Below are 18,736 nucleotides of genomic sequence, written 5' to 3' on the forward strand. Positions count from 1 at the left end.
TCGGACAGGGTGCTGGGCCGAGACGACAACATGTCATCCATGGTGGCAGTGATCCGCTTCTCGGCGGGGCCGTCGGGCAGGGGGGCCTCCTTATCTCTCCCACCGGAGGTGCCCTCGGCAGTGGGGAGCCGCTTCTGAGGGGCCACGGGCACCGGCTCCCGGGACTGGCTCCCGGGTAGCTCCATCTTGCTCTCAAAGTGGGTCTGGATGTGCTCGGTAGTGTCCCCGCCGCCGATCCGCCAGTGCAGCAAGCCGCTGTCAAACTCCTGCACTCGCCCCAGTTTGTCCGAGCAGTCCACCACAAAGGGGTCGTTCTTCTGCACGACTTTGACAGGCAGCTTGTCAAACTTGCTGACAAGCTTCTCCTCGCTGCTCTCTGAGAGCACCTTGTCCTTGCCTGCAAATGCAGCCTCCTCCTCTTCCTCCTCTTTCTCCTCCTCCTCCTCCTCTTCCATCTTGGGGCTCAGAAGCTCCTCCTCTTCTTCCCCTTCCGCTGGGGACGGGCTGGAAGCTTTCTTGAATCTCTCCGGGTCTAGCAATGTTCTCTGACCTGGGTCACCCACCTCATACTCCTTCAGAATGCCAAAGATCTCAATCAAGCAACGCCGGAAATATTCCACGAGGAGCTCCAACAGTCCCGGCAGCTGGAACACAAGCAAGAGCAGCCAGTGAGGAGAAAAAGGGGCCCAAACAAGGAGTCTGATGGGGGGGGGGGTGCCCTCTGCGGCCTACCCACACCTCCCCGCCCCGCGCCTGCCCCGCAGAGCACTGCCAGGGATCTCCCTCAGAGCCCTTCAGAGGGAACGCCCAAGTCCTCTGAGCCACCCGACCCAAGGCAGCGCATCTGCGTTTTGGGCTGGTCCATCAAGGCAGACAGAACAATTGGCCAAAAGACTTCTCCTCAATCTGCTTAAGAGCGGGTATTGTGCTGCCCCAACCAACCAAACAATCCGAGCTCTGGCAGCCACTGGACCTGCTCTCTGGCGCCCTCCCCTCCCCCACTGGCATTTCCCTTCACTTTCTCTGGATCTTCTTCCCGTCCTGTTGGACAGCAGGGCCCAGAATTGTACAGAAGGGGACAGATGGCCAAGGATCCAAATCACCTGCCCTCGGCCATCCTTGGTCTCCCAGAAAGGCCTCAGGAGTCTACAGAACATCAAGGAACGTCCTTTGCTCTCTAACGGCCAGGAGTACTGGTGTCTTCACAGAAAAACAATATGCTCACTGACTCTATATTCTGGGCTTTTGTATCCTCTTTCATAGAATTTGGGGAGTGGGGGTGGAGAGACAAATGAATACAGGGACAAGATAAAACTTTAAGGTTCCTTCCAGGTTAAGCATTTTACAGACCTAAGAGTGTGCATCAGCAGTGTTATTAATGTGACCATAAGTCTATTCCCATTGCTGGAAAAGGTCAAAAAGTTCATGTTTTCTTGACAGAAGGCAGGAGTTTCAGCTTGGTAAATAGACAGTACTTAAAAAAAAAAAATCAAAGCTACTCTAACATTAATTATGACCTTTCCCTACATTCTCATAGCAGAGCTTGAAAACATTAGGAGCACATAAGGAAAGAAACTAACAGAGCAAAGACACGTGGGCTTGACCAAATTAAAGGTGAGAAAAGAAGCTAAGAGAACCTGGGGTGCTTGGAGGGAATTCAGAAAGTCTGTGAGCTTGGAGAGGAAACAAATTCATATTTTTATTTTCAACAACCTTTATTTGAAATTTAGCCTCTCCTTTGATTACGATTATAAGCAAATTCAAACCCAGGAATGTTACAAGTAGCACATGTGACTCTGTTACCAACAGAAACGACAGGTACCATTGTATCACGTTCCAGTTGTTACCAATGCTCAATACTTATGCTCATCACTGTTTTGAGATCAATTGTAGTTATGAGATCTGCTGCTAGATCACACATGATTACAGACTGTATTTCAAACATAATTGGTTTCCCTTCTGATCCTATATATTCTATTTTAGGCATTCAAAAACCTGCTTGAGAGGGGTCTGTAGACTTCAGCAGATGCAAAGGGGGTCAGGACACAAAAATAGGTGGATTTCACATGGCAATTTATTTTTACTGATTCTAGGAAGAGAATCTGCTATTTACATCAATATCAACTAAGAAAAATAAAAAAAATTTTTTTTTAATTTGTTCCTTTTCATCTGTCATATCCTCCAAACTCCTCCTGTACAGACCAAGTTCAAGGGCAAAATGATAAAGTTTCCAAGTTCTTTAGTCAGAAGAGTTTAGAGGGAAGATTGCTAGAAGTGATGAGAAAAATATTGCTTTAATGGCCCATTCTGGGACCTGAGTGGAGCCCCTGGGATCACTCATCCAGTGCCAAACCTCAGATCCAGACCCTGCCCCTACTTCTAGTCCTATATCATGCAGCAAACACTAGAGTGCTTGACTGCTGACTCAATACCTTCCTTCAGTTCTATGCCAACGCCCTCTCCTCTAGCCATGGATGCTCACCTGGCCCAAGTTGAAGGTCATAATGCTGTTGTCATCATACAACAAGATGTTGATGGTGTCTAAGGCCCACGTACTCTCTGCCAACAGGCCCGACTTGAGGGACATCATCACTCGCCACGCCTCTGGAGTTCCTGAAACACAGCATCACCCTCCTCCCCATCAGTGCTTTGTGGATCCCAAGTGGTTGGTCAAGACTTGCCCAGAAGTGGGCTTGTACAAGTTTTGGGGAGGACACCTCAAGTACCCACCCGAGAGGCTTCTCCCGCCAACCGCCTGCCCAGAGGAACTACCACGAGTACCACATTACTTGGCAATTATGTGCCATGAGCTCCTAGGGCCTCAAAGGGACCAGAGCTGGAACTTCTATTAGGCTGAAGGATCTCCCTTCTTCTATACAGATGGCAACCAACCCAGAGGTGGAAGCTTGAGAGAGGTTATTAAATTAATTCTGGCCAACCAAACAGAACAAAAGCCAGTGGGGTGTCCAGATCCAAGGAAGATCAACTAGTTCTTCTGAATTAGCACTAATCAAGAATTCCCTTTGGCAACCCTCCCTTGGGTGTGGAGAAGAACATCATTTAGGCCTCTCCTCCTCACGCAGACATCAAAGCTGATGGAGCGGGAGGTGAAGGGGTCTGGGCTCTAGAGCCGGCTCCGTCGGCACCCCTCCCGTGAGCAGAATGAGTGCCTCCGGTCCTCCCGGCACTGTGCGCTCGCCCAGCTCACCGGGAACCCCGACACTAGCTCGGTACAAGAACTCTCAAGCTTCCAGACCAATGACCGCTCTCAAGGCTGAGAGGGAGGATGAACATAGTCCAGTTGAACCCTCTGTCAGTTTTGGAAGGGGTTAATCAGCCCTCATCTCCAAATGGGGAAGCCAGCTTTCAGCTGGCTCTTCTTGGGAATCTCCTTACCAATATCTTTCGTCGTGAGCCGCCTCCTGGGTTTCAACACAGGCTGTGTGGCTTCCACAGAGCCGGGAGGGAAGGTGATGTCCCGCCTGATCAGGGGGGGCTGCACGGGGGCAGGTGCTATGTGTGAGGCAGGCACTGGAGGACCTGCCTTCTGCATCTTCATCCCCGAGTGTAAGAACGGGGATTTGCTGGGCGATGTGCGGTTCTCCAGGGGCCGGGGAAGGGGCGCGGGGCTGGATACCTGAGGAATGTGATTCTGCATGCTGGGCGGGGGCTGATAATTAGATTGAGGGGGCCTCGTCATGGGGGGCACAGGGGCCGAGGGACCGTATGGAGGCTGGCGGGTGCCATGGGAAGGCCACGGGCCCTCGTGATTGACCCTCTGATCTGTGTGCAGCATTTCATCTGTTCGGTTCACCCCATGGTAGGCAGGCCCCTGGGGGGCAGAGCCTGTGTTCTGCCGATTGGGGTAGTTGTAGCCCATATCATTGCGCCCCTGCCACATGGTGCCCTGTTGGGGACCCTCTGTAGTTGGCTGCATGGGGCCACCCATCATCTGGGGTGGCATGCTCTGCTGGGCATTGGAGCCAGGGGGTGCCGAGACCCGGTCTCGGCCAAACTGGAATGGGAATTGGTTCTGAGGGCCTCCTGCTGGCCGGCGATCAGCACCAGCGGTGGGATAAGCATTCCCATACTGGTTGTACACGTCCTGTTGGGGAGATGGCTGGGCTGGTTGCTGTTGGCTGGCTGTCTGGGGCTGGGCCGGGGGCAACTGCTGCTGTGGCGGCTGGCCTTGTCCGCTGCTGTACGGCACGCTGTACATCTCCCCTTCGTGGCGCTTGGCCGGAGGGCCATAGGTGCCATCCATGGGCCGCTTATAATTCTAGGAAATGGACATAGAGGGAAAGGTGTATGAAGCACTCTGGGAACCAGAGGCAACGCGAGGATGTAGCCGAGATGGACACCCTGGTGAGGGGCTGCAGACTCAGGAGCAGCAGAACTGCCTTCAGGAATGTTTCCTAAAGCAGTTTCTGAAGGTCACAAGGAGTTCTTCCTTTCCCTTGGGTTTTCTGGTTCCCCTTAACTTTTTTTTTTACTGGTATACTTTGTTTTTATATCACCTCCATTTCCCAACACAGATCTCCCCGAACTCTAAAATTCAGCTATCATGTATGACAGAATAAAGAGCAAGAGGAAAAAAGCAGTTTACTAAAACAAATCGATTGTTCAAACCAATCCAATATTATGGGCAATTTTCATGCCCTTAGCATCCCACCCCTCCTCTTATCTTAGAAAGCAAGCAAAGCAGTCACTGTGGCAGACTGATTCCAGGACGGGCCTGGGACTTATTTTCTAGTCCCTGAGGAGAGCTCTCAGGAGTTCATCAGGGTAGACACCAAATACATATGTTCCTAAACACAAACTTCTACAAGAGGATTGTGTTATCACTAAACAATAGAGACAAGTTTAAAAAAATCAGTTTTTAGGAAATTAAAAACTTCTAGTGCTTCAAATCAGGCTGGAGGAATTCATCAAGGAGGATCCACATTTGAAAGGCAGGTTGTTTCTCTGGACCTAACTTCAGGACCCCGTCCTCTTCCCCAGGGGGCCCCACACTCACCTGTTGCTGCTGTTGGTACATGGCGGTTTGCTGGCTGGGGAATGGGCTGCTGGAAGGGGTGCCTTGAGTGGAAAACTGATTGCCATAGGAATCGTGCCTGCGAGACAGAGAGAAGCGTGTGAGGGAGGGGAGGTGTCCAGAGCACCCGAAAGCTGCCCGACCCCAAGGTACGGGCCGTGTTCACTGACCGCTGCTGCTGCTGCTGCGGCTGTGGCGGCTGCTGCTGCTGCTGCTGCGGGGGATAGCGGCTGGGAGAGTACATCCCCGAGTCTGGGTTGGAAGGCATGAGGTTTGGCTGTGGGGCCCCTGTGCCCAGGCTTCCCTCAGGTCCGAGTCCGGACTCCGCCCTAAGTCAGACAGAAGCAGAAGGACTCTTACTCTGGGCTTCAGTCACCAGAGAGGAGAGTGGTTTAGTTCTGTGGAACCCATACTGCCCTGTTCTGTGCCAACTGTGCCCTCAGTCGCATCACAAGCTCTCTGAGGCAGTATCTATAAAATGAGGAAACACCACTTGCACTACTGACCTCCGAGAGCCCCAAAGTGCTAGAGATAAGTCACTGTTATTCCCAGAGGCCTCTCCTCTACCCCACTCACCTCACTCTGTCGTAAGGGCCTCCATATGGGTAATGCTGCCTTTGTCCCATTGCCATATTCCCCAAACCAGGGCCTGTGGCACGGTTGTAGGGGTCCCCCATCCCACTGTTGGGGCCCTGCCCTGAGGACACGAAAGGATCATTTCCTGGAGCTAGAAGTAGAAGACAAGAAAACAGTAAGAAGGGGAGAGGGGGGAAGCCGGAGCTCTAGAGACAAGGGAGGGCTATCTCAAAGCTCAGGTTTGACTTGGTGCCTGACTGCTCCACGACAGGCTCAAAACACATGGTAAGTCAACACAAAAGTCTCAGTTGTGAGGAGGAACCGAGAGGAGGCGGGACAAGGAGTGAGGATGGTGCTTGAGAAGGTGACCTCCTTAGCATGCGATGGTGGAAGCGGAAGGGGAGGACACCAGGGCACAGTCACCTTTCCTCATGCTGCCGTAAGGATCCTTATTTGGCTCATAGGACATGCGCCCCATCATGTCAGAGGTATTCATGCTGGGCTGGTACCCAGGGTTCGGAGTCATGGAATTTCGCTTTTGGAACGTGGGGTCGCTTCCATCAGCAAAAGCATCCTGGATCCCCACAGAGTTGCTCCTGCTCAAGAACCAGAAAACTCAGTGACAAGCAGAATCATCCCATCCCCTCCTCCGGCCTTCCCTGATGACTGCCAGGAAAGGCTGAGGGCAGACTGGGCACTGCCAAATCCCTGCTACCTGGGTGTGAGATCGCTTCCGGGAGAGGAAGGCAATGCCCTTGGGACAGCCTTGCTCGGGGGCCACCACCTCAGCCCTGGCACTGATCAGGTGCTCCCTCCCACTGTCACCGCGGCCCCATGGCCAGTGCTGTTACCTGATGCCTGGCAAAGGGGGCATCTGACTATGTGGGGTGGATGCTGGAGTTGGTGGCTTCAAGTCTCCTCCTTCTGCCATGGAACTGCTGGTTGACTGAGGGGTTTGTGGCCCCTGCATGGACCCTGACCCCGCTGCAAACAGAGACAGGAACAAGGAACACTTTGCAGAAAATTCCTCCTCTTTGTGTGTCTTTCCACAGAAAAGTCCATGGATGAGGAAAGGTGGGGAGACACCTGTCCCCAAATGAGGGCAATTAATAGGGACAGAATAACTCTGGACTTGACTGGTTCTTAGCTACTCCCCTTCCACAGGTCAAGAAGGGTGAGGACCAGCAGGGAGTATTTATGACCACAGCACCCAGCCTGGAGCCGGAGCAGCTGGCGGGAACCATCCACAGGGGAGGGGACTCGGGTGATCAGCACCAAGGCTCCACCGGCCTTCCCGTAACATCTGCCAAGTCCCACCGTGAGGCTGGGACAACCTGCCATCCCGCAGCTTGGGCGGCTCTCCGGGGCTGGAAAGCAGCGAACTCTCGTAATTAATGTTTCCATTAGTTACCATTCCCAGCACCCGATATCCCATGGCTTCAGCCGGGCGGGCTGATGAGTCATTCCAGCTATTCATTAAAATCCTCAGAGGTCAGCACCAGGGCATGTTTGTTTACACCCCACCTTCCTGGCACCCTGTCCGTGCTCCCCTCCCGGCTGTGGCCGCGGCTCCGCGGAGGGTGGGCAGAGTCCCTGGCAGCGGGGAGTTTCATTCATAACCCCTCCCCCGCCCTGCGGCCTCCCCATTCATTTCCATCTCGGCTCCCCTGGGAATTCCGGGCTCGGCCTGGGCCACATTCTAAGGCGCTGACATCAGTGAGCGGAGACTCCCAGACATCCCCAGCCTCCCAGCCATTTGTTGTTTCCCCCCACCCCCCGCCGGCCCTCCCACTCACTGATTTACAAACATTTGGCACCTCGCCAGGTGCGCACAGAGAACTGAAACCAGCGGTGGCGTGGCCGACTCTGCCCTGCCAGCCCGGAGCAGCCTTGGGCTCCAGTTCTGAGGGGCCTCGGGCGGAGAGCCCTCACCGTCCCCGCCCCGGTCGCCATTCGGCTCCGGCTCACCTGGTGATGGCGGCTGGATCTTGGGCTGGGACTTCTTGGAATCTGCGGCTGCAAAGATATCCGGGGGAGGGTCTTCTCCCCGCTCAATCTTGCACTCAAACGCGTAGAGACACTGGATGTACTGCTTTTTCAAGGAGCTGGCAGCGCTGCTCGAGGTGCCCACGTTGAGGTTGGTGGCCAGCTCCCGCCACTTCTTGTTCTTATTGACCTGCATAACCAATCGGGGGTCAGGACGCTGGGGCCGCGCTGCTGCTGCGCCTAAGGGCCTGGTGTTCTGGGAGGTCCCAAGGCTGGGCTACGGGCCCTTACCAGGTCTCAAGCGTGAATTCCTCCCCGGCCCCCCATTCTTCAACTAGTACAGCCCGGCCCTCCCTGGGAGCAGAAATCAGTCGGAGAAGGAAGTACATTGTGGCAGAATTTTGAGGATAAATATGCTGGAGAAAATTTTAATGCAGACGTCCTCCATTATTGTGACAAAGGCAGAAGAGGGGTCGGACCTGGAGTCAGGGGATAGACTCCACGAGTCACGTGACCCTGGCCAAGTCACTTCCACACTGTGAGCATCCATTTTCTTTTCAGTAAAAACGGGGCAATTATTCCCAACTACTTCTGAGAAACTGGTATGTCACATAAGGTAAGCTGTTATTCCATTAACTGCACACAGGCTCTTTAAAAGGCCCCTCTTGGGGCTCACCTTGGAGTGAGGCGATGGTCACTCACCCCAAACCATGTGTCCGCGGCCCAGGAGGAGGGATAAAGATGGGACCCAAACACAATAGCCGCAGACAACGCTTTTCTGGGGAGTCTCTTTACAGATGTTCCATGGCTGCTTTTATTTTTAAATTTGTCTCTGCTGTCTTATTTATTGAGGACTTATCATTAGCAGCCTGGGCAATGCACGAGACTGGCCCTGGGGGAGATATAGAGTAAAGCAGTCCCTGACCTCACAGGGGCTTATAGTTTACAAGGGAGAAACAAATGCAGACCAAGATAACAACACCTAGCAAAGTCCAACAAAGTTGGATCTGAAACTCCAAGAATGAAAGCTCTTTTCTGAGGAAGGTGCCAAGATGTTAGCAGGTGAAGCTAGGAACGGGAAGTGGAGTCTACGGTGGCTGGGACAGCCATTCCAAACCAGACTCCGGGATCCACGCTTCCCACCCTGGGTCAGGAGCAACTTGAGAACAGACTTGGTCATTTTTGTTTTTAGATCTTCCCCCAAACCAGCTCGGGGCTCTGTCCAAACTGTCTCAGCAGTTCCTGATGCTGACATGATTTCCCACTGCTACCACATCCCTCTCTGATCACTTTAAGCAGGTCTCCCGGTTGTTCGCGGCAAGGGTTTCTTTCCTACCTTGTTCCTTATACCGAATGTCCTCTTCAGATTACTTAAACCTCTAAATGATACACACCCATTAGGGTTCGAATCAAGTCCCTTCCCATTTATTACTCTTTTCTTTGAATTCCTATTGTACTTATAGTCAGAAGCGTATCATCTAGTAATTCATATTCATATGGTTAGTAAGGACCTAAAAGATACTCTAGATCAACAAAATGCAAACTGAGGCTCAGAGGTGTGTCTTAACTTGTCCATGGTGCCCATGATTGAAGATGAGTAAGTGATAAGGCTGGGGGAAAGTGTCCAGAGACCCCAAAGACTTGCCAATAAGTCAAGCTTGCCAACAAGCTCTCAGTCTCTGATGTTACCTGGTGCTGCCTCAGTATATTTGATATTACATCTCTTTCCTCCCCCCTTTCTCCCTCCACAAAACCTACATCCCTCAAGGATCAGAGCCATCTTGTTTTTATGTCTACAGCCTCAGGATCCAGCACAGGGCCTGGCACATAGCAGGCAATTAATAAATATATATTGATTGATATCTCCCTTTCATAAAGAGTCTTAACATTCTAAGTATTTTGGCTTTATACCCTCAAAATATATACTCCCTTAAGGCAGGGAGACTGTCTTGTCAATCAATTCTGAATGGCGCCCATCCCAGTGTTGTTCCTGACATCCTGATGCAAGGGAAGAAGGACCACTATGTTCTACAAGACAAACTCAACCAATTATTGTTTTTTTCTTCTGTCTGAGGGAACAAAGTGTTGAGAGGAGCATCCCACCATGTACAAAAAGCAGGATAATTCTCAGGCATCAAGCAGCTGCCTTCCTTGAAAGAAGGAGGTCTAGGGAGATCACTAGAGGAAAGGATATTTGGGTTTGTGGGTATGTGTAGGAAGAGGGGAACTGACAGTTCAGAGGATGGGAACTCATATTCCACAGCTGGTTGACAGGTTTTGAAGAGAAACTTTCTAAAAAAGCCCTCCTTCATTTGGGTCATGTATCACTCCAAAACTCACAGCTCTACACCCTGGTCCAGACACTGCTCTAAGTGATTTCAGATTCACACTCTGGGTATTCCAGAGGTTGGTGTTTACTGTCCCCCTCGTGTTTTGTCAAATTAGATGTTAGAAGATAAGATCCAGAGCTGTTTTTTTAAAGACTAAATACAGTTTTTAGCATGGTACCTTATAAAGAGATTAGGCTCTCCTTCATTAAGCCTGCTGTGTAACTTTTAGGGTTAAATGCCAATGAGCTCTGAAACACCTCTCTACTCAGGTAGTTGACTGACACTGTCTCTTCCAAATAGCTTTTGAAATCTAATTGAAGAGAGGAATATTTTCTGAGAATCGAGGACATGTCTCTCTAGCTTCACTTGTGACTAGAATGTGCTTTCCTCCATGGCCTTGAGCCTTCCATTTATCCCACATCTGGGTCCTCTATGACATTAAACTTTCAGAGAGCAGGGACTGTACAAGCTTTGGAGGCTCCATCAGACCATCACCTAATAAACCCTGTGAGTGAAAGGAGGGAATCAGAACGTCGTGTCCTCACCTGAGTCAGTCCGCCAATCTCCTTCACAGACACGTAGAGGCGGTAGAGGTCCAAGGGTTTCCTGCCCACAGCAGGCAGGTTGGTCATGCCCATTGCTTTCTCTTCCGTGAAGGCAAGGTAGCGGTCCACCCAGATCTTCCTCTCAGGCTCACCCCCTAATTCGTACAACTTGGTGATCTTCTCATTGGTGGTAGTGGAGGAACTGGACTTCTGGAAGGGGAGGGGGCAGGTCAGAGGGTCATGGGAATGAGTCCTAGATCCCAGGCCTGTTCCAAGGCTCTCCCAAGGTTCTCACTTAGGGGTGGAGAAGGGCAAGAATAAAGACAAAGAAGAATACAGGGTTTTCCCACCCTGAGTTTAATTGAGAATGGGAATTGTTTTTATTCAAGGTTGAAAGATTAAAGGAGAGTCAGTTCTTTGGCTAAAGTTTGCTGGAAAGAAAGTTGCCACTGCAGAGCCCTGGCCACACATCAGTACATACTCTCCAGAGCAGAGCTTGAAAGTCCCAAGAAGACTCAAAGAATGACCCACATTCAGTTGGACTAGATTAGGTACTTTTTCCTTAGTACCCAAGAAAATGAACTAGATGACCTTTGAATAGGGATTTCTGGAGCCCCCCAAAGTTGATAGAGTCTAACTTTTTCTTTTTCCCTATTCAATTTTTATTTATTATTTCTATTTTATAGAAGAAACTAAGATTAGGAATGGTGCAAATCCACATGAAGCTGGATTCCAAGCTGCTGTCCTATCAGACCATGTTCCTCATAGCTAAGGTAGCTAGGGACCCAAGTTTCATCTTCCATGTCTCTAAAACTGTATGTGGTTAGGCATGGATCATTACGACTGCTCTGAGCATAGACTCAGGCTGCCCATCCTTGATGACAGCAGAAGGCACAGCCCCAGGGGGAGCATCCATTGGATGAACGAAATGAAGAAATTTTTGATGGGAAGGAAGAATGAGGGAGGAGTAAAAACATTGCTTAGCAATATTTTTGGAAGGGAGCTCAGAGATCACCTGGTTCAATCAGCTCATTGAAAACACAGTGAAAAGGTCACCAAGCTCTCTCTCTCTTTCTCTTTCTCTCTCTCTCTCTCTCTCTCTCCTCCCTCCCACCACAAACAGAGCCAGGTCCAGGGGCTGGATCTTCCCCTGGTCTTCCTGCTTCTTGGTCTACTGCTTGTACTCTCTCTACCCCCCCTTTAAAAAAAAAAAAAAAGAAAGACTGGCCCCAATTGTTCCCAAAGTAAGAACTGCAGACTATTAGCAACTAACACTGAAGAGGGCTAGAAATTACAAAGAAGAAAAAAGTCAACCAAAATTACCCTGAGATTTCCTCTGTCATCTGGCAAAATGGCAAAAATGATAAAAAGATCGAAAGAGTCAATGATGAAAGGGCTGAGGGAAAGACAGGCATAACAACATACTGTTGGTAGAACCATGAATCAGTTCACCCATATTGGAAACCAATTTGGAATTTTGCTAAGAAATTACTAAAATGTCTAGGACTATTAATTCAGAGATCCCACTCCTAGGCACACAGTGTCAAGGAAGTTAGACAGAAAAGTACAATGCAGAGCAAAATGTTCATAGTAATGCTTTTTATGTTGGGCAAGAAGTAGGAAAAAAATGAGCAAACAATGGCCAAATAAATGTGGTTACATGAAATGTAATGGAATATCTTATTGCACCATAAGAAAGAATAAATGTGAAGAAATCCAGAGAAGCATGGGAAGACTTCTATGAAGTGGCGCAGAGTGAGGTAAGCAGAACCAGACAAACTATATGCATGATGACTAACAATGTAAACTGAAGGGGGGGGAGGGGGGAGGAGAGGAGTTATTGCTTTGTAATTAGAATAACCAAACTAGGCCCCAAAGAGATGAGAAAATATCCATCTTTCCCTTGGAGGGAAAATTTGGAGGTAGAATACTGCCCATCATGCCAGAATCAACATGACAGTTTTGTTCGAATGATTATTTTCCCTCTCTTTCTTTGCTTTTTGTTATAAGCAGCGGCATGTTGACTAGAGTGGGGGGAGGGGAAGAATAGATATTCAGAAATGAAGATGATGTAAAAATAAAAGAAATACAAATTAAAAAAATAATAATAAAATAGAAGGAAGCAGTTCTGACCAGTGCTACTTTGGTATGCCCTAACCTATTCACCCCTATCCTTCTGTTCCAATTAGGGAAGACCAAAGAGTTAAGAAGCAGCTTTACCTTAGATTTGGATTCGGGTTTAGGTGTTCCATCTGCCTTGTTGTTCATTTTGGTGGCTGGCGTTAATTTGACTTCCCCGAGACCCATCATCTCTGGGCTAGCTGCCATCCCTAGAGAACAAGAGAATATTTAAGCCTTGTGACACTGGCTCTGATGCCATGAATCCTTTCAATAAGCTATGACCAAACCGGGACTTACCTGCTGAATTGTTGGCTATGTTCCCACCCATGGGATAGGGGGGACCCTGAGGGTTGATCATGCCAGCCATACTGTTAAGTCCTTGCCCATAAGGAGGCCCAGTTCCCATCATGCCCCCTTGATTCATATTGGGATAACCTGGAGGCCTGAAGAGGAAAGGTAGAGATAAGGAAGGCGAGTGTAATTAGAACTCCAAGAATGTACAATTGTTTTTCAACTTGGCCAGAAGATCTGCATGGAGAAAATGAATGGGTCTCAAGAAAACAGAAATGTGCAAAGTCTGACCTAGATAGTCTTATCTTCTATCTCCCTACATAGGATGCTAGAGGGTTTATAAACCCTAAACAGGAAACAGTAGCTGTATTTTAAGGGTGTCAAGACATCAGAACCAACCTCACTGAAGGCCAGTAGCTCCTCTATGTCTTTTACCTCATTTGTTCCATCTTATCTTGAGTATTTCTCTAAAATTCCTGGCTGGCTCAAGACCTAACCTAATGACTAGAAAATGCAGGTCAGTGTGATGGTGACTGGCCTTCTGTTTCCCAGGGGCAGTACTGCCTCCCTACCTCATACTGACCTGTCATGGAGACTGCATTTCTAGGACTTTTGAGTGCTCTAGGTATCTTTCTACCAAATCCACTCTTTACAGTTACAACCTATCCTCCTTTAAGGAAAAAAAAAAAATCCTCCTTCTCCCACTTCTTCTGTAGTTGATCCAAATCTTGATAGCATGAGATACATTTAAAACCTCAGGTCCCATTAGGCTGGTTGCCTAAGGGCCAAAGACCAAAGTTACGACTTGTCTACCGATGGTCAGGAAAGACCAAAGATCTGGACTTTTTAGCCATTAAACCCAATGCTCAAGCCTCACTGACCAGAGCTAAGGGAACCAGAAACACTTTAGACTCTTCACTGGCTCCTCTGCCCTGGCCACCCATGGGAGACTGTGACTGCAGAAGAAATTTCGTGGCAAGCAGGGCCACACTACTTATTGGGAAACTGACAATCACCATTCCTCTTAATGTTCCAGCTGCCCAAATGGCAGCTCAATTCGATACAGAAAATTCAAATTACCCTAAACCTTATCATCACATCATCAACACAGAATAAAAAGTAGACTGAAAATTAGTCTTAACTCTACCACTATTAAAAGAAAGGTCTTAAAGATTTGATAAATAGATGATTGAGAAATAAGGAATACTTTCTCTCTAGAGGACATTTAGAGAAGGGAGACCTAGTCATGATGGGAGGGAGGAAGCAGCATGAAGTACACCTAAGGAACTAGGTCCATTTTTGTCTGATATTTCCTTTTCCTGGGTACCTACACTGATCACCAAATCCCAAGTACTGAGTCTTATTCTAAGAACAGAGGTAATATAGACTAGTGGAGACAAAAGAGGGTTCAAGTCCCCTCCCAGACACACAGATTGGCTCTGGGATCCTGGACAAGTCATGGAACCCCTTCATTGTGCTCTAGGCAATTTTCCAAGGCTCTGAGTCATAGAGAAGGGGCCACTCTGTACTGGAAGGAGTTTTATCCCTCCCGCCCCTGGAATTCCTTATCACAAGGAAGCCACAGGTGCAGTCCCTTTCCCCTCTCTCAAGGACAGATCTAAGCCAAGGGGAAGCCCTAAGTCGTACCTGTTTTGGATGGAGTTGGCAGCAACATGCATGGCAACGGCGGTTTCTTGTGCTTTCCGGTTCATGCCCCCAGGTGGGGGGCACATCCCCGACCCAACCTGAGGCGGCATGTTGGCCATGTTGGGACCGTAAGGCCGACTGCCCATGGAGGCATGACTCATCCTTCCCGGGGGGAGTCCGCTGTAGGGCGGCATGCCGCTCTGGCCGTGCATCTGAGCCCCAGCCCCCATGGGGTTCATGCTCCCCGCCATCCCTGCACTTGCATAGTTGGCATTGGGCAGGGTGTTATAGTTTGGCTGCCTGGGGTAGCCTCCTGGGAGGAGATGGAGAGAAGATGCAGTTATCGGGGGAGCCGTCCCAGGCCTCCACAACAGAGCCAAAGAGCGCGTCCATCCTTAGCTGGAGGGCCGTCGGAATCTGGGGGAGACCCCCAAGCCCAACAGCAGCAAACACACCAGCCCAAGGGGATGACAAGGGTGACACAACTCATCTCAAATGACGGGGAGGGGAGTGACCTACAGATCTGGCTTTATTTCCACCCAGGTCTTTCTAATGTAAAAGAAGAATCTAGTGTAGATTCTTTCCTGTTGGGATCCGCAGAAAGCTTGTTTCTGGGTTCTCTACAAAGTACAGGTCTTTAGGAGCCAGGCTGAGTCTCTGCCCCGCACACTATGGGGCCTTGGTCACGGTTCCTGGAGAACCAACTTTCTTATTCAAGACAGGACATTACCCTCTTCTCCCAAGATTTCAATGTCATTTACGGTCCTGACAACGACACGACATCCCTCAGAATCCCTTGTCTGACACAATTATCCCACAATTCTACAGCATAACTGATTCTCACTTTTTTCTGGGTCCTGCTTCCTGACTTAGGGCAAACCTCTTTCTCCAACCTATAATTGAGAGGAATCATCCTTGGGAAGGAAGGAGCCCCTGAGGGAGGTTCCAGGCAGGAACCGTTCTCACCTTGAGGGCCATACTGACCCCCCTGGGGCCCATAGCTTCCCATGGAGTTCTGGTAGGAGCCCATGCCTGCGTGCATCTGTCCTGACGACTGACGAGGAGATAAGGCAGAACCAGGCTGAGGGGAGCTGTACTGGGGCATCGGAGGGTTTCTCTGCATGTAGCCTGTGGGAAGCAGAGACGGTCAGCGATACAGTCCCTCACTCAGGAAGAAGCCTCCGACGCGGGCCCCCTGCTCTCTGCACTGGCGCTCCTCTGGGACCGCACCCTCTGCCCCTTGGCTCCGGCACCCACTCACAAGGGGAGCGGCTCTGCACGGTGGAAAGGCAGGCCCCGAGCGGCCCCCATGAGGCCATGGGGAAGAAAGGCCCTCCGAGGCCCACCACCACAAGCTCTCTCCAGCTCCGTGGCCACTGTGTCAATCGTTCTGCCCCGCCCCCCTCCGGCCCCAAATGAGTTCTGTGGGTCAGCCTCTCACCTCGGTCCTGGGCGATGCTCGACTGGTTCATGGAAGGGTGCATGATGCTATCTGACTGGCCACTGGGCGGCCGAGGCGGCATCTGGGTGCCTGCTCCAGGAAGAACAACACAGGTTAGCTCCGCCCGCCGACGCCAGCAGCGACACGGGTCCGGGGAGGAGTCCTGGGGGCATCCAAACTCCCAGAGGCAGGACCCAGCGGCAAGTCAGAGGTCAATCTGGGACCTTTCCCTAGAAACCTCTGGGAGGCCCAGGGGGCCCGCCTGGGACACTTTCAGCGCGCCTCCGAGCTCCCCTCACTCCTCCCAGTAAAGGGCCAAGGCCACCCCAAACCCCTGCCCTTACCTGGCACTGCAGCAGGTGAGAGTGGTCCTGAGCGAGACTGAGCAACACTGGCAGGAGAGCCCACCGGGGAGGGGGAAGGCCCTCGGATCCCAGGCAGATGGGGGGAGGTATGAGGAGAGAAAGGAGACTGAGCTGGGTTACTCTGTTCTCCTTGGCTGCTGGAAATCCCTGAAGTGCTCACGCCAGGGCTCAGAGCTCCTTCTGTCCCCATGGGGAGATCATCTATCGAGCCAGACAGATCCTGTAAAGAGACCCAGGTTAGGAACACTGCTCAGTCCAGGGCTGCGGGAGGCGGGAGGCCTCGGGCCTTCCCGGGATCTCCAGGCCCCACCTGCTCTCAGGAGGGCTCTACTTTTCAGCAGGAATTTTGAGGAGAAAGATACAAAGAAACCAGAGGCTCCTGGTGACCCTTCTTTCACATGGAAGCTAAGCCCACTCTTTTTTTTTTTTTTTTTTTTTTGCTGAGGCAATTGGGGTTAAGTGACTTGCCCAGGGTCACACAGCTGGGAAGTGCTAAAGTGTCTGAGGTCAGATTTGAACTCAGGTCCTCCGGACTTCAGGGCTGCTCTATCCACTGTACCACCTAGCTGCCCCCAAGCCCACCTTTAAAAGGCTGCCAGTTAAGCCCAACAGAAGCATGGTCAGGCTTGCTCCAATGCACATATGGTTCACCCACTTATTTGGAGAGGGGGGTCTCTGTGCAGGTCACTCTTACTTGACCACAGAAGTGATTTGGAGGTCAAAGAGGAAAAGATTACAATGCATGTAAAGAAGAACCTTAAAGAGAGGGAGGGCTCCAGATTAAGAGCCCACTTTCTTTTGTAGGTCATATGCTTCCCATCCCCCCAAACTAGCAGGATTCTGTTTCCCCCACAAATTCTTTCTTCACTGATCCAACATCACTTTTTAAGTGCCAGCTGCATACTAGTTTTGGGAGGTTATACAAAGCTAAACAAGACAGGCACTGCCCCCCACAGGTTTGGACTTAGTAGGGGGAGACAAGAAATCCAAATAGGAACCAGAGACATTTAACATAGCATTCAATGTAAGTGAGTCAACCCCAAAGTTGACAATACAGAAGTTATAAATCAAGGGTTTGAGGAGTGGAACTAATTTTTCTTGAGTAAAGGATAGGAGACTTCTTCATTTCCTCCATCAATTCCAAGTCCATCCCCTCCTCCCTCCCCAGAACTCCACTTCCCACACATCCCCTGGGGATTAAGCTTCAAGGAGGTGAGGCTAAAAAGATTACTCTCAGGAAGGCCTTAAGGAGACTTTTTAAAAGATACAGACTAGAAACAAGTCCTGGAACTTTATTAGTTAAAAAGTTGAATTACACAGGAGAAATTTTGATGGCTCGTCAGCAAACTGGTTAAAATTTCTAACTCCACTTCACCAGAACCCTATGTATACCCATCTTCACCTAGCCCCCAAGGACTAACACAGCTTTAGAAATCAAGGGTCATCTCTCCTAAGTACTCCTAGAGTCTGAAGATGGCCAAACAGTCTGAAAGTTAGGCAGAGATATTTTAATAAAGTGTGTTATGCTCTGGGGTCAGAGTAGGGATACTTCCACTAGTCAATTAATCAACTAGTTTTTTTTTTTTTTTTAATAGCATCTTTTTTTTTTTTAATTTTATTTTATTTAATAATAACTTTGTATTGACAGAATCCATGCCAGGGTAATTTTTTACAACATTATCCCTTGCACTCGCTTATGTTTCGAACTAACCAACTAGTTAAGAGAAATATCCACTAGTCAAACAAATCCTTAGGGAAAGGGGCATAGAATTCACTATAACGAGTTGCATAGAGAATGCAGAATTAGAACTTGCTAGGATCTCTGCCTCAGGTGTCCCCTTTTTCCCCTGTCTTTTCTTACTTAGAACTCATGAGATCCAAGATGAAGCTAATCAAATGAATTATGGAAAGACTCCTAAATGCAACCAAGCCTAGAGCTGGTCATCACTAACTCTCCACTGCAGATCTGGTCCCACCCCACCAAGTGATGAATTAAGTTACAAGAATCTCCAGCCTTTACAGAGAAGTAAAACTGGGCCTTCCACCCCACATTCTGCATCTAAATCATCTGGGCTCTCACTGCTACTAAGCAGTCCTATTAAATCTCCTTTATCAATTCACTCTCCCACTCTCCCCAATGACTTTCCAAACTTTTTCATCCCTCCTCAAATTTTTCATAGCCCCCCTCTCTCCCCTAATCTCAACTGAGAATCTTCTCTTTTTTATTTTTCAGGAAAAATGAGACCATTTCCCATGAACTTCCTCTTCCTCTCCTATCACTCATGCCCCTCCTCTCCTTCACCCCAGTCTCCCATGAAAGGGTGGCCCTATCCCTGTCCCTGCACAAGTGGTCCTAATCCATCCCATCTCCTCCAATAGACTGTCCCCTCTGTCATCCC

At 49.7% G+C, this 18,736-nt stretch overlaps 1 protein-coding gene across 2 annotated transcripts in view; it reads right to left on the reverse strand.

The window, feature by feature from the left end:
• The window catches only part of ARID1A (AT-rich interaction domain 1A), an 88,762-nt gene that overhangs the window by 2,431 nt on the left and 67,595 nt on the right, over nucleotides 1-18,736 (reverse strand). Inside the window, exons 5-20 of one of the 2 annotated variants that reach the window (XM_051988099.1) lie at nucleotides 16,317-16,557; nucleotides 15,973-16,065; nucleotides 15,498-15,659; nucleotides 14,532-14,844; nucleotides 12,891-13,036; nucleotides 12,693-12,802; nucleotides 10,473-10,682; nucleotides 7,580-7,787; nucleotides 6,463-6,595; nucleotides 6,035-6,207; nucleotides 5,612-5,762; nucleotides 5,206-5,364; nucleotides 5,018-5,114; nucleotides 3,397-4,279; nucleotides 2,483-2,613; nucleotides 1-644 (exon numbers count right to left, since the gene is read on the reverse strand). The exon at nucleotides 1-644 is cut by the window's left edge and continues 2,431 nt beyond it. In XM_051988099.1, coding sequence (XP_051844059.1) covers nucleotides 1-644; nucleotides 2,483-2,613; nucleotides 3,397-4,279; nucleotides 5,018-5,114; nucleotides 5,206-5,364; nucleotides 5,612-5,762; nucleotides 6,035-6,207; nucleotides 6,463-6,595; nucleotides 7,580-7,787; nucleotides 10,473-10,682; nucleotides 12,693-12,802; nucleotides 12,891-13,036; nucleotides 14,532-14,844; nucleotides 15,498-15,659; nucleotides 15,973-16,065; nucleotides 16,317-16,557 — 3,854 coding nt within the window. The remainder of the gene's footprint in view (nucleotides 645-2,482; nucleotides 2,614-3,396; nucleotides 4,280-5,017; nucleotides 5,115-5,205; nucleotides 5,365-5,611; nucleotides 5,763-6,034; nucleotides 6,208-6,462; nucleotides 6,596-7,579; nucleotides 7,788-10,472; nucleotides 10,683-12,692; nucleotides 12,803-12,890; nucleotides 13,037-14,531; nucleotides 14,845-15,497; nucleotides 15,660-15,972; nucleotides 16,066-16,316; nucleotides 16,558-18,736) is intronic. The other variant, XM_051988100.1, reaches the window with a different exon arrangement.

The sequence above is a fragment of the Antechinus flavipes genome, chromosome 3, assembly GCF_016432865.1.
Source record: "Antechinus flavipes isolate AdamAnt ecotype Samford, QLD, Australia chromosome 3, AdamAnt_v2, whole genome shotgun sequence".
In the NCBI taxonomy this organism is placed as follows: domain Eukaryota; kingdom Metazoa; phylum Chordata; class Mammalia; order Dasyuromorphia; family Dasyuridae; genus Antechinus; species Antechinus flavipes.